The sequence below is a fragment of the Acanthisitta chloris genome, unplaced genomic scaffold, assembly GCF_000695815.1.
Source record: "Acanthisitta chloris isolate BGI_N310 unplaced genomic scaffold, ASM69581v1 scaffold18378, whole genome shotgun sequence".
NCBI lineage: Eukaryota > Metazoa > Chordata > Aves > Passeriformes > Acanthisittidae > Acanthisitta > Acanthisitta chloris.
The window spans coordinates 90,260-106,133 of NW_008685572.1; the positions used below are offsets into that span (position 1 = coordinate 90,260).

Below are 15,874 nucleotides of genomic sequence, written 5' to 3' on the forward strand. Positions count from 1 at the left end.
GCCCTTCCTAGGCTGCTTCCTGATTAATAATTACCTTTATAAGATTTCAAAGACACCACATGAGCATCAAAGGAGTGCACATAGCTAGACTATAACTCGGGAGTGATGTGTTTTAATAAAGGATCAGAATACCCTTCTCTCTTGTTACAGCAAGACAGATCAACAGCCAAGGCAGTACTTAAATTTTTACAGCTGAAATTGTTTACAATTAAAACCAGAACATTTTTAAATATAAAACATAATTCTGAGCCTCACTGTTCTATGAACTTACTTGTTGCCAAAGGCATTATTTTTCTGGAGCGTTATTTTATACTGGTAGAGCTAAGACAATGTGATGTTTAAAGGCACATTTGCTATGACCAGTGTAAACACATTTGTAACCTAACAGTTCCAGGAAATCCAGCGCCTTGGAGGAGCTGCGGGCCTGCACAAGGAAAACTCAAATGTTGGGCCACTGGAAGGAGAATTAGCTGGGACCACACCCCTCCACCTCCAGGACGATACACACGCACAGATAATCTCATCAGCAGCTCACTGAAATGTTTCTATTGTCCTGAGAAACCAAATAAAAACAAATTGCTTGTATAATTAAATATCTTTACAAGTACTTGAATTTTAAAGTGTTTTTCTGATCGGCAGCTTGATATAAAGCAAATCTTTGGGACTGGATATATTTAGCTACATAGAAGTGTGAGTAGACTTCTGATCACACTTCAATTCCTGCCAGCTGGAAATCCAGAGCATCAGAATATGAAGCAGTGTTAAAACAGTGCAACTCGGTATCTGAAGCTGCAATGACTGGATATTTCTCTTCTACTTACATCATCTCACCGCAAATTTTTTGTCAAGTTTTATGAAGATACCACAGGAAACAAAACTGTGTTACACTTGAACTTGACACAACGTGTCAGAATGGGGCTGGATGTCACACTCAAAATGTTATTAACAAGAAGGATCTGATTGATACTGAGATCAGATAGATGTAAGGAGCTGCCCAAACTAACTCTAAACATTACCTTCACTCTCCTTGAAATGATACAGCCAAAGCAACAACTTGTACAATTAGAAGTGTATCAGCTGAAATCAGAAATCGGTGCTGTCAAAAAGTCCCCCAAGAAAAAGTCTTAAAATAAAAATTTACCTGATAACATAAGTCCTAAAGGGTATAATGTGCTGCATGACAGCAGGGATGTGTAGCCATATTCTGATCTATAATGCAAAAACATAAATAGATACAGATTTCATTAATGACATTGAAAGAGAATGGTAAAAAATGAAATATTGCTGGTACATTTGCATGTGCAACCCCACTTTAAAAAAGGCTTTCTTGGTGGTTTTCATTCAACTTGAACTTCTTAAACAGGAGTTGCATCTTCCCTGCTAGCCAACAGGAAAATATAAACTTTGTATAAATAGTATCCCATTGCCCAGGTGTCTCTTATTTTCTGGAGTTTCCTCAGTAGGAACATCTGCTCCTCAGCCTTGTGAGGTGTTTTTCTTTTAAATTCTACATGAAAATAATTCCATTCTTTCTGTTCCTTGCAAATCTCTCTTAAGTCACATTATTTGACTTGTGCTGTTTTGCTTCTGAGGGCTTACATATCCTATAAAATAAAATTGTGGTTTACAAGCAGTGATTAAGCACAAGTGTTTTACTACCAGATTTGCATTTCTCATATTTACCATTTACCACCTTTGCAAACCTGAATGCAGGAAGAAAATATATGCAGAGAGAAAAAAAAACCCTGAAACAGCTATTTAGCACCACTGTGAGGAAAAGGCTCAACCAAACTACTTACACAGGCACAGCTAGAAGTCCATCTGCATTTCAAAAAGGAATCCGGAGCCTGTTAAACCTGTTACAACAACGTGCCAGGTAAGGGATCTAGCCCAGATGAAACATTAGCAGCTGTTACTCCTACCCACCTAATTTGAATCATGTGCACACAGCTCCTGTGAATAGCTAACAGTGTCAGTCACTCCTTCTTGCCAGGAGAGAAAAGTATTAGGCTGCAGTAAAACTTATCACCAGTGTTTCTTTTAAACATTTCAGGAACTTTTTCAGTCAGTTCTGAAAAAAACATTTGCAGACTTACTTTTTACCACACACCCAGCACTGCACAGTAACAATACTAACCTATTCTGCAAGACAAACCAGCCAAATCTTCACATTGCAAACAAGACCACACTGGGAATAAGCTTCTGATCCAACTGGCAAACTCAAGAAGGAAAAAGTGCTAACATCCCAAAGATACAAAGTGTAACTAGAAGATGATTGTTCTAGAAACAGCAATTAAGTACCATTTTGACAAGGAGTTGCAAGAATAACAAAGATACTATTGAATTTACAAAATATCATCTTTAACACCACGTGCTCTGCCTCATATACAGTATGAAACAAAAGAAAATGTATTTCTGTGCAAAATGTAAGTAGGAAACATTCTTATCATTTTGCTTATATAGCTTTCACTGGTGCCAGGAATTTTCACTCTGTATTAATTCAAACTTCTAAGTCATTTCATACATCTGTATACTTGCATTACATCTTATGCCTCAGAATTCAATTCATGGATCATTTCACATGTTACATATGAAAATGTAATTTTGAACATGGACTCAAATATGTGTATTAAATTATTTAAATAAAATTATATCGAGAAAAATACCATATAAAATTACTTGAAAAATCCACAACTTTCACCACACTCTTTTGCTTCCACCTGCTTTTAAGACAAAGTATTTACCGTCTCCTGTTCTGTTTCAGAGGGGCTTTTTCCGTATTATTGCCTCTCTATCAGAGGTAATTAGTTTCTAAAAGGCAGGGTGTCTCTGACTTCACTTTTGAAGTTTCCTGCAGTAAAATGTAAGCAAGGTTTAAACCCTCCACAGAATGAGCTGCAGGTCAGTGATGACTCCGCAAGGTCTTTAAGGAGACCAACACATCAGGTAGTCAGACTGAGCAAGTACCACAGAATAAGAAATACAGGAAGAAAAGAAGAACCAAGTATTTAGCTAAAAAAGAGAGCAAAGAAATAGCCTGAGAAGGAACAGTCAGTCCTACCACAACACAGGTTGCTAGGAAAGCATTTTGCAGGGCTGTGAGCTGGAGACAAACCAAGAGAGCCAAGTAGCCAACTCCCTGGGTAAAATAAAATGCATTCTATTACCTTTGCTGGTTCTATTATCACAAACAGAAGTTTGTCTGACAAAGACATTTACTCAAATGAGAGTTGCTGGACATAAAATTGAAGGGAACCTCTTATACAGCAATTTTTCATGTGCTCTATATAAAGCAGATACCAATAATCACAAACAAGCAGCTCAGTTCCCCACAGACTTGGCTCACTTGTGGTCCTGCTCTTCTCTTACTGCACCTGTAGAGTGCATTTAACAAGATATTCACCTTCCCCTACAGAAAACCAAAGCAATTGCTTTCTACACCCACACACAGCCTTGCCTGCTACCAGTGAAACATTCCTGGTTGTTGACAATTTTATCTTTGCCTTCAGTTTCCTATTTCCAACCTCACCTATTCTACTTCCTGGAGCTTACTACTAAGCCTAACTTTCCAAATGAGAAATTGATGGATTCCCCCACACTACAACCCTTCTGAAAATATTTCTGAAACATTTAATGTAGTGGCTAAACAGCTGCTTCATCTTAGAGACTTCAAAATAAATTCCAGCATGGATCTTTGGTGGAATCTTTTAAAAAAAAAAAAAAGGCTACTTAACTGCCATTCTCAAGAGTAAGAAGGACTGTGAAAACGTGTTTAAGAGTTACTTACACCAAGGTCTGGCTTTACACCTTGTGAACTAGTTAACAACTGACAACTGACAATGCAGAGCTGCTAACTGAACTATGTGGGAGATCGACGGGAGAAATGCGCACCCGATGGTGTCCAGCAAGACTCGTTTATTGTAAGCCACTGTCCATCTTTTATACAGTGCATGAACAACTGTGCTTATTGTTCTCTTTACCATTACCTAAACCCTAAAAGTTACATTTGTATACTTTCTTAGGTTGCAGGACAACTATACCTATTATTCACTTTAGCATTACCTAAGCTCTACAGGTTACATTTATATACTATGTCTGCTTGCAGCTGCAGCTGTGAAGAAGTCTCTGTTTTCTGGAGAATCCTTCTTTGTTTTCCCAGAATAGTTCATCCTTGGGTGTGCAACATTGCTGAGCTTTCCCAGATAGCTTGTCCTTTGGCTGCAACATTATGCTGCAAAAATAACTTCTAAGGCTGAGAAGCTAAACTCCTGAGGCCTACTTCTTAGTTATACGCTCAAAGCTCCCATAAGCCTTTGCTCGACTCTTGCTCGCACAATGCTCTCTGGGAGCTGTGCCCCTGTTCCCTTAGCCATTCTTCAACAGAACTATTATTGAAGTAAGTGTCTCTAAATCCCATAAACTCAAATGCATTGGGATAAAACCTAGTCAAATTAGCAAGGTTCTGGCTGAGATCACCAATATCATCTTCACAAAAAATACAGTTTTGTGAAAGCTTCTTTTTGATTTATTGGAGTTTGGTATATCATTTCACAGAGACATTTATTAAATAATTTATATTTACCTGAATTGTATGAATTATACAGCAAAACAGTATGAACATTAGATCAAAATCAGAAGTTTGTGCATCATTCTAGAGGCAGAGAAATATCTTTTCTTTTAATATTGGCAAAGTAAAATGTATTTTGTAAAAAACTCAGGTGCCTCGTTTGGATCTAATAGATGTATTACATTTGGAAGTCAGAAGAAGTGCTAACAAGTACACTGAGTGACACCAAAAAGTAGCAAGTGGATGAATAAGGCACATTGCACAAAAAACATTTTCTTATACTTTCTGTAGTGAACTGACAGATAAAATCTACCCATAATTATTCTTTTTTAAACTGTTTTCCTCTAACTCACACAGATTTGCCAGCAAAGTCAGAGAGAGTTCAAAAGAAAGATGCTAGTTAAAAGCAACAATGCTCGAAGAGGCTGAAGAAACAGTACTTGCACTAGTTACGGTTTGAGTTGAGTTTCCATTTGTCTGGCAGGTTTAACCATAGAACTCACACAAAACAGCTGCAAGATTCAGCTAAATGTGTTACCTACCAGAACAAAAGATAAATGCCAAGCTGCTAAGAAATTACCTGAAAGGAGAAACTCTGTTGAGAAGTATTCTGAGTTAGGCCACATGACTAAGAATAAAGAAAGTAGGCAATTTATGTGGAGAAAAATAAAGACTTCAAAAAAGGACAAAGAGGAAAGGTAGATGCACTTCATAAATGTGCACTGGTATGGGATACTCAGGAAATGGGATTCGCAGCCAGAATGCTTGTGGAAAAACATAATAGGGAGCTGCCACTCAGTGCTCAACCAGTTTTGCCCACTCTCACAAAAAATAAAACCAAAATCAGACACACAAAAATGCTTGGTTGCATGACCAAAATTTACTTCTAAACCAGAATATCCTATAAGACTACACATTTTCAGCAATAGTCTGATGAGAAGTGCAGGTTGCACTGACAACAGCTATAGACAATTATCACTTCATCAGATTATATAAAAAGGGCCAGAAGAGAGCATATCTCCACAATTTAACACAGAGGTCCTGCAATAGTCCTCCTGAGCAAGTTGGCAAGAATAGAGGATATCATGTCCTCACTCACTTGTTCTCTGGCATACAGGTTAGGAACCATTACACTAAAAAGCTCAGGAGAGAGGGATGGAGACCACCAACAGCAGCTGGATTCCAGTCACTGGTTCCCTCTATGCAAACATATCCCAATACTTATTTAGAACACCCCCTCGCTGGCCAGTAACACCAACAAGGAAGGAGGGAAGATGTGTGGAAGGAAGGATCTGATTTTAAGTACTTAAAATTGCAATCAACGTCAAAATTATGTTAAAGTCACTTCCTACAAGGCATAACAAACTACCGGTTTCCTTTTTGCCCATATTTAACATCCACAAGACAGGTCACAACTTGGTATTCTCACATTACACTAAGTCTTCATTTGTCCTTCAGGGACTAGGTTTTATTTTTATCACCAACCTCCAAATCTCCACTAATATCAATTTGTAATTCTGCTAGGCAAAACCCACTATGATTTCAAACTGCGGAACTGCTGAAGGATATGCAATTCCACAACTAAGTGACAATAAACGATCATTACCCCTACACTGCAAATGTGTGCAATGATATCAAATCACAGGACACTGAAAAGAAATCCATAGGCTTTTCCTTTGTGGCTCATAGGAAACAGCTAAAAGTTAAAACAGCCTGAAGAAACTCAAAACATTTCCATGACAATTTCAGGGACAGAATTGACAATGTTCTTTCAACTATTTTCTGGGGCTGTTACCACCTTCCTATCTATATACAAACTCCAGAACTACTTGTGTGCTTCCAGGAAACGTACAGAGATTGGCTGATGAAATGCTCAGTGGATGAGCAAACCTCACACTCCTCGCAAGGAACATCTTACAGCCTTTTTCTCCCTCCCTGGTCCTACAGAATTCTTCCAGACTTCAGTCCTTTTACTTTTTGTGTTCAATATTAAACAACTGAAAGTGAGTACTTACGTTAGACACCACTGTGATAAATGCATGTGCTATAAGAAATGGCAGTGTCTCAGGGGTTCCATATTCAAAACAATCCTTCATGAGGGAAAGGCCATTTTTGCCACAAAACAGACAAACATAACGAAGCAAGTGCAATGGTACTTCTACATCCTAGAAATATGGAAGAAAAAAACAAGAGAAGAATTTGAACACTCAATACTAGATCCATTCAGACATAGAGGAAATCCAAAGTGTAACACAAATCCATACAGAGGAATGAACTTGGCTATTTTAAGTTTCTAGGAAAGTGTACCTAGTTAAAAGTGGAGGACTTACATTCATGTCACAGAACGCCCCTAATATATTGCTTTCTTGAGCAGAAATATCCTGTTAAAAAGAAAGAAATTAGAATTAACTGAAGCAATAGAAACACATTTATACAATAAAATAACAACTGACCATTACCAGGTATCTCAGTCAACTAACAGAAAAAACCAAGCCCCTAATTCAGAGGAAACCACAAGCTTTGCTCCACTTCTACACTGCAAAACACACTTTTCCAGTCAACCATTTCACCTTTGTTAAGGATATGTAAGTACACAAATATACACATAGTATGTAGTGTATATATATACACACAGCAGTGGCTCTCTAAGGATGGATGAACAGATTATTCTATACTTCCACTCCTGTTCAGATCACCAATTTTTTTAACAGGAACATGGAAAAGGGGATAGTTTGGCATATTGGCTGCACACCAGCCTGACAGAATCATCTAGGTACCTTGGAATACAATTTCTGCATAAAGAGCAGATATATATGTAAACATCTGAATTTAGATAAAATGTGCAATGTCCTACAAGTCTCCATTTAATGCTTAAAGGGGTTAAACTATCAAAACACTCACTGCCATCAGAATAATAAAATTTTAACTTTGACTACTGTATTTTTTTATATACAACAAGACACATCATGTAAAACAAGAGTCTTAAACTCTCACAGGACTAAGCTGATTAAATAGGAGAAAGAAATAGCAGCACCCTACCAATCTGTTAGCTATTTGCTGCAACAAGAAATCTATTTTCTAGTAGTACTAAACTGAAAAGGGGTTGGGAAAATAGCTATTCTTTTTAGTGTTCACAACATCCACTTGTTGTGATGGGTGTTGGGCAGCATAGAGCAAAAAGTTTCTTTCTTGGGGATGTAACACATTGTCTGTTTCATGCACATGACTGAGGGCTAAAGGGCACTGAAAGTATAAAATGTGACTAACTGTAAAACACAACATTGCCATGGATACTTGTAGTTACAGCACACATCCTTCTTCCCATCCCTCCATGCCAAACCCCTGGTCCTGATAATCAGAAATCAAATGGAAGTTTAACAGAAAGTTCAGTTTTTAAATGAAATTTCCTGACTATATTTTACAGAGCTGTGTAGGAGTAAACTGCTTCAAACTGTACCAGAGGATGCTGGAGGCAAGCAATTTTGGATGGATTAAGTGTGATACAAACATTTTGAATTATTCAATATGCTCATATTATAGCTAAGCATTTATTTTCTTTTTCTCTTCTGCTGAACTCTAAGTCACGCCTGAACTCGTGATACTCTCCCAGTTATTTTTAAAATAGCTTTGAAGGCAGTAGGTGGTATGTTTTTAAGTAGCAAAAGAAGGTGTTCACTGCTCTGCCCAGGAAAACTGCAGAAATAGTGTGAGAAATTTCATTAGTTTTCTTGAACAAAACAGAGACTTGTTGTCAGATGAACTACATTTCTAGGAATACAGAAACCAAACTCATAGAGGGCTGTTGCACAAGTCCTGCAAAAAGGTTTGTAAAGTGTTGCAGCTGAGAGTCTGGAAACGTGACTTGTTCTTGCAGATGTGAAACAAAATAGAGTAAGTTAAGGTTATAAGGAAACAAAAGAATTCCTTATGGGAACCCAATATGCCAGTAAAACCCACCATCACTTCAGGAGACCTTAAAGCAGCCTCCCAGTAGCTAAAGAGGGTAGAGAAAAGCTGGAGAGGGACTTTTTACGAAGGCAGGAAGGGACAGAGTTGTCGCAAAGCCACACATGAACAGGACAAGAGGGAATGGCTCCACACTGACTGATTAGATTAGGAAGAAATTCTTCCCTGTGAGGGTGATGAGGCACTGGCACAGGTTGCCCAGAGAAGTTGTGGCTGGATGGAGCCAGTTTGGATGGAGCTCTGAGCAACCTGGTCTAGTGGAAGGTGTCCCTGCCCAGGCCAAGGGTAGGAACTACATGAACTCTTACGGTCCCTTTCAACGCAAACCCTGGCACAGGCAGAGAAGTTGTGGCGGGATGGAGCCAGTTTGGATGGAGCTCTGAGCAACCTGGTCTAGTGGAAGGTGTCCCTGCCCAGGCCAAGGGTAGGAACTACATGAACTCTTACGGTCCCTTTCAACGCAAACCATTCTGTGGTAAGGTGCACTCGCTGAGGTCTGACATGGGGACGATCTTGGCAGAAAGCACTCCACCGAGGTTTTCTTCCAAGAATGTATTTCCTCGAAAAGGGGAAGCAGAGAGCACAAGATGCCAAACACCCAGGGACTACAGACACATAAACAACTGATCTTTTTTCCCCCTCTTTCATTTCATTCTCTGTCAAGAACTGCTAAATGGTTGGGTAACTCCCTTCACATTCATCGTTCATTCTGAGACAGTGCAAAGTTCAGCAGTGCACTGTTGCTTCTTTCTCCACAGGATTTTAAGGGCCTCCTTTTATAGATTTCTTTTTCCCCCCCCTCCTTTGATGTGTCCATTCAGGTATTTCCCTTGCTGCACAACGTAGGAAAAGAATAGGACATACAGTCTTCAACTACTCTATACACAAGATCTCTTAAAAATATTCCATAAACCCATGAACATTTCTCAAAAAAATCCCAACCATATTTATAAACAGTTTGAGGTAATTTTGTTTGGGATAAGCAACAGACGCAAAGGCTTCTTCGTGCACCCAAAAGATTGGTGGTTCCCAAAGAAGCAAATGGTGTGTACACAGCCCTCCTGGCTACCAGTCAGGTTTCCACGGCCTTCACTTTCACTTCAGAAACCTTGTAAGAGACTAATATAATTCTCAGCCCATATCATTTAAGCAGAGAATCTCTATGATCCTACAAACACCTTTTTGACTACCAACTTGCTTTGCTGTTTGTTTTCATGTAACTTCATGAACTTCTAAACAGAGAAAACCTCCTACTTCCACATGAATGTTTTTCTTCTCCACTAGACAGTCAAGTGTAACATGGCTTGGCAAGCACCTGATAAGGGGATTAGACTTCAAGACTTGCCTGCTGCCATTAAGAACAAAGACCTTGGAGGTGTGTGCAGAGCAAAGGCTAACAGTAATATTGACTGCTGATCGTTACCGGAAGGGAATAACACCATGGGAAAGCCTTCCATTGGGAATGGTTAAATGGCAGCCTAAATCAATCATTTCCAGGCAAAGTGAAACCTTCCTGGATGTGACGACTCAATGAAATTGTGTAAATTCACCTCAAGAACACGGAACAACCAATTTTCTGAAGTCAGAGTGAAGACTGGAGTCTCTTCTGCATCAGCAAATTTCTCTTTTTCTAGGGCAGAAGAAATGCTTAGAGGAAGAGCTACACTAGCTTCTCCCAACAAATTCTTGGCAGATTCAATCTGTCAGGAACCTGTTTAGCATACAAGTATAGATAAGACATTTAGAACAGAGATTTCGATTTTATTATCTCTTGAGGACTGAGATCAAGTCTGATTTAAAACAAAAAGTGCTCTCATTACTGGGACTAACAACTTGTCTCAAGCCAACTAAGATGTGCTCTAGACTGAAATCCAAAATTCTATTCCAAACCTCTAAACTCATGGTAACGGAAAAGTTTCGACATAAAATAGCTAACACTACTTTAGAATAACAGAACCCTAGTACTTCCTAAATACAGAAAATATCAGTTTGTGACAAAAATGACTGATGCTAGGACATTTGAAATGCAAAGAGAAAATCTCCCCTCCCAAAAAAGGTAAAACGTACACAACAAATAATGCAGGCTGGCACAGCTCTGTAATCAAGACCCAGAAACACAAGTCTAGCAGAAAAGGAAAAAACTTACTTGCCTATATCTCAGGAAAGTGTTTTCAATTCTCACCTTCCCTTTAAGTTAAGCTTTTATGATAATCAATGTATTAAATGACTCAAGTTTTATACAGTAATATGTCTAAAGTGCCAACCAGCCACAGGACAGGCTACCTATGGTATATATGTGCCTAAACTACTTCATGGCTGTACACCAAATGAAAAAGAAATCCTATCAGGCACTTAGAGAGTTCCTTTCTATCACTTGGAAGTGAAATTGAAAGAGAAGAAAATAAACAACCCATGTAACTGCCATTTAAAAGAACCAAGTATGCTACCCCAGAATTGTTCACTCCATATTCCTCTGAAGCTGGTTTCAGTGGGTGTCCCACAGGAGTACAGCAGATAAATCACTTATGTAGTCATTGATTTATTTTTTTAACTGACAAGCTAGATCTACCCTCTACAGCTCCTACTTGCAGAGGCTGAACTACAGATTTATTTATGTATGGGGAAAGTTTAAAAGGCAGGTCAGAAAGAGTTATGGGAAACCTGAAACTTCATCACTCAGAGCTCCAACAGAGCTTCCAATAAATAAAAAAATAAAAAAAAAGAAAGTGGGTTAAACTGCAGCCTAATTCTCTACACTTGTTCTAAAGTTGTTGGAGAGAAGCTTTTTTTATATAGCTAAATATGTATCTTCTTTGCACAGATATATTGTAAAAGCACTGTTTATTTGTTATTAGGCTACCACAAGTTGGATCAAAAGCCAAGGAATACATTGCTTCAACCAGGAAATGTTAACACCATCATATTTATTTCAGTAACTATGAATTTTTCAAAATGCTTTTGTCCGTTGTTTGGTGTTTTTCAGAAGAAAATAGGGGAAATGTGCATGGAAGCCATATCAAATATCACAGAGAAAAATCAGCAGTGTGGAACAAAGCTCCTTGTGCAGAACTCAGTTATTCCAGTCAATTTAACAACTGTTCTAACAAGTTTCATCTTGCACAAAGTTTAGTTTATGAAGCTTTGCTTCTAGAACCATAGACTGCAATGAAAAGAAATGAATAAACTCTTAATGGATTACCTTCTGGCAGAAAGGCTTCCTACAGTCCCCTTTTTGCCTTCCTGTTATTTAAATACTGCAATAATTCAGTGCATGGTTCCATCCAACCCTTATCAATACATTAACTGTAATAATTAAGCATATTTTTAAGGAAGTGAAGAGTATGTGCCATTTTAAAAGTTTCTCTGCTAAGTTCTACTGAAGTCACGGGAGAGCTGAACATGCTGTGCTCATTCTGTGTGAGAGCAACACAGAGTCAACTCTTCAATGAGAGCAAATAACTTGCACTAAATAATTCAATACAGACAGAAAGAGAAGATATACCTCTATTGTGGGATGAGTATTATGCTTATAAGCAGTGTACAGAGGGAACTGAATCTGAAAGATTTTGGCCACACACAGCAGCAACTTTTCCTTCTCATCAGTGCTCCATAAGCTAAAAGCCTCTGTGTTCTTTGCAGGCTCCTCCTCCGACAGGATACAAGTTCTTGCAGAGTCAAATTTTTTCTCTATAGATTTTTGTCTTTCTCCATTTTCTTCTTCATGAGACTCTCTCTCTACATTCAGGGGCTCCTCAGCATGATGACTCTGCTCTTGCCATGTTGAATCTATATTTATAGTGCAATGTTTACAGAGCTGGTCCCGCAGAGCTTGGACTTGGGCGATCACTAAGTTAATAAGGGCACACACTACTTGGTTAAAGATCTCCAGGTGTTTATACTCCTTGAAACAGCACAAACATTGTCTGTAAGAAAACAGAAAAATATAATAAAATTCCTGAAGTAGCTACAATCAGCACAGGGAACTAAGAGAACTCTTCACATTAAAACATTTTAAACAACAAAGTACATGACACACTCAAAAAAGTAAGGAAATCCACATGAAAGACTATCCAGCAGCAAGTGGGAGTCAGAAAGCCTTCCTGAAACCCTGTGAACATCCCATTACTTTCAAATGCTTACCAAAACAACGGAATCCCTGATATCATTTCACAGCTGCTACTGCAAGTAATATATAGAAATCTTGTGAGCAAGGTCACTGTGCTACTAGAGCAGTAACATTTTTCAGTTTGTTTCTGAATCCATTTCCTCATCTGGTTTTCTCTATTGCTCCTTACTGCAATAAATCATCTGAGATTGAAAAAATCAATCAAATCATCAAGTCAGAAAACTCTAAGGTAAGTCTAGTTGTGGGCACGGGTAACTATATGTGTCAGATTGTGGGTGCATAACCCTGGAACCTATGGCCTGGGAACATCTGCTTCTTCCCTACAAACAAGTAACTTCCTTATCCTGAACAAAAGTGGAAAATATTCCTCTAAAAGGATCTAGATCCTGAAGAACATAAGAGAAGAAAGCAATCATTGCAGTGTCCCTACTTATTGAAGACTAAAATTAAAGGCTTGTAACAGCCTCTGTGAGGTGGACTCAGCTCTCACTCCAACTCTACTGCACAATGGAACTGCTACATAAACTGATAGTTGTCTTGCAGTAGAGACCTTCCTCCTATCAGATGAAGAACAGACTCCTGTCCATGACCAGAGTTCTCAGGCACTGAAATAATATCAAAATCATACATACCATTTCTGAAAGAGATTAGAAGGCAAAGATAGGGCAAGAAATCAAGAGTAAGAAGTGATTAAAAAGTTCTTCTGCAAATACAGCATCCAATTTAGAAACTGATCTTAATAAATTAGAATTTGCAAGAAAAACCTCCAAGAGAAGCCAGAACTACGACAGGTAGATGCTGCTGCCTCTCTTGATAGAATACAAACATGCCCTTGAGCTACAGCTTTAAGGCATATACTTTCTGAATATAGATTTATGGGGTTTTTTAAGTGGGTTAGACAAAGATTCATTCAGGATTTCCTAATTCCAGCACAGATACAGTGATTGAAGCATCTAAACCTTTTGTTCCATCTATACAGGAAGAAAATTCCCTTGATGTGGAGTGTGCCTTTACCCAATTGAAAAAGAGATTCCTGCCATTTACCTGTAAATGTATTTTCATATTGGCAAATGACAACAACTGATTGCAGGCAAAACCAAGTGGATCCTCAAGCATTTATCCTTGAGTATAATAGGTCCATCGCTTATGCCTACAAATTACTGCCCCACTTGGGCACAACAAATTATTCTCAGTAACAATGAAAACAGTCTGGTGAATACTTCTCACATATTGAGAAACTTGTTTCCAAGACAGAGGTATGTGCAAAACCTCTCAGTCCTCCTCTGTTAGAATGTTCTCACAGGAAGATGAGCTCTACCCAAAATTAAAGACTTATAAAAAATGAGTATGCTACAAAGATGGAAGATAAAGGTGTTCATCAGGCTGAGCTGTCAACTGATTTGAAGGAAAGAAGAGATTTAAACTGTAGACAACCAAAGTAAAAAGTAGTCCTCAAGGAAGGCCTCAAGCACAAACCAACAAGCAGAACTCTCAAAAGCCCATTTGGCAGCACAGAAACAGGACATAAAATGTCCCTCCTGTGGCCTCCTTTCTAGACTCTGCTTTAACAACTTACGGACTGCTTTCCATACTCTTTCATAGTATGAAACCAATGCACAGGTAAAGAAACAAAGAAACCAGAAGAAAATAGTTAAATATTATCCAGGCCTTTATTTTTTTCTTCAGGTTGGAGTTGTCATACTAGAGCTGTTGAACAGGACAAAACTCTGAGCAGAGGATGACCTGGAAAATGACTGGGTTGCAACTGTTCTCATGTTGTACATTAATAATTTGCTCATTCTAATTTACTCTGGATTTCTTAAGAAGGGAAGACTGTTGAAGTTCAGTATGAGCCATACCAAACTCAAAATTACCTTTGTGTCCAGGAATTGATGTAAGCAAATATCTTGAGGGCATCTTCCTTTCTGAGCTGCAAAGCATCACCACCTTCAATATCTGATACTAAAGAAAACATAAGCATAAACATATTAGTAGGAAAAAATCCCATGTGCAATTGCTCTACTTTTGCTAGAAATTACCTTCCATAACACTAAAAAAAAATATTTTCAGATTGTAAACTCAAGTCCTTTACTGAAACAAAAATATGTAGATCTGGTTAACAGAGGTTAGGTTTAGATGTAATTGACCTGAAAACAGAAATTGCCCAGGAATGCTGCTGCCAAAATTTGTGACTGACAATAGACCCTTGTAACCCTATTCTTATGAAATATTCTTTAAAAGCTTCACTGGGAACTACTGATTGATGTGCACTTTCAAGTATGAACCTTCACCAATTGTACTCATTAACTAGATGCCTTGGGTTTGGTTCTTTGTTTTGTTGGGGTTGTTTTCTCCCCACAGATTTTGACAAGTCTGTATTTTGAGATGACCATGAGGTCTCGGCTTCCTTCTCCTGATCAGATAACAACTGGGAAAAACAAGCAAACAAAAAACCCCAAACCACAACAAACCGATGAAGATAAGAACAATGTGCAGTGTACATATAAGGGTATTTCAGAAGAGCTAAGCTGATGATTATTCCTTTCAAATATAGACAGGGCTGTAATGACATAATGAATCACTGATTGGTGAAATGATAAATGTTGACCACACTTATTACAGATGGAAACCAAAACAGTTCTGTACTGAACTCAAACCCCAAACATTTCAGTGTGGTCTTATCAAATGTCCCAGTTCCATCTAAAAGTGCTTACACACTGAAGTAAGGCAAACATCAGTAACAGTCCACAGCTCCACTTAGGCAGCAACTGATTATATAGCAGGGCACTGCATTCTGACACCTTTCCCCAACTATCAATGCACAATTCTTACATCCTCCTTGTTCTAAATTTCCAAGCACTTGCACAATTATTTGCCACACAAATTAAGAAAGTCAGGATTCCTTTTAAGTGAACTTCAGCATTTCTGACAAAACTAAGCTCTCATTTCCACATTCCACATGAAATTGCAAGTATTTCATGCTCCCAAACCTACTTCATAAGCAAGCTTGGTGGGAAAGGGTCTCTAAAGCAAGCTCTTGGAATCCCTACCTCAGTCTCCTTTCCAGCCTCAGCCTTGCAAGGTTGTGATCTATCAACACAGGTTTCCAAAAACTAAAGCCAATCAAAGTCTTCTGGCATTGATCGGAAAGCAAAGCTAAGAGCAGCGCCACATCACAAAATGATCACACTGAAGGAATACTTAGGATATCTTTG

General features: G+C 38.5%; 1 protein-coding gene across 1 annotated transcript in view; it reads right to left on the minus strand.

Annotated features, from left to right (window-relative positions):
- USP34 (ubiquitin specific peptidase 34) overlaps window positions 1-14,621 on the minus strand; it is a gene marked incomplete at its 5' end in the record, with an annotated part of 93,713 nt that extends 79,092 nt beyond the window's left edge. The window contains 5 exon segments of the mRNA XM_009079820.1: window positions 1,142-1,209; window positions 6,583-6,732; window positions 6,898-6,948; window positions 12,036-12,456; window positions 14,534-14,621. Coding sequence (XP_009078068.1) covers window positions 1,142-1,209; window positions 6,583-6,732; window positions 6,898-6,948; window positions 12,036-12,456; window positions 14,534-14,621 — 778 coding nt within the window.
- Between the last annotated feature and the right edge of the window lie 1,253 nt (window positions 14,622-15,874).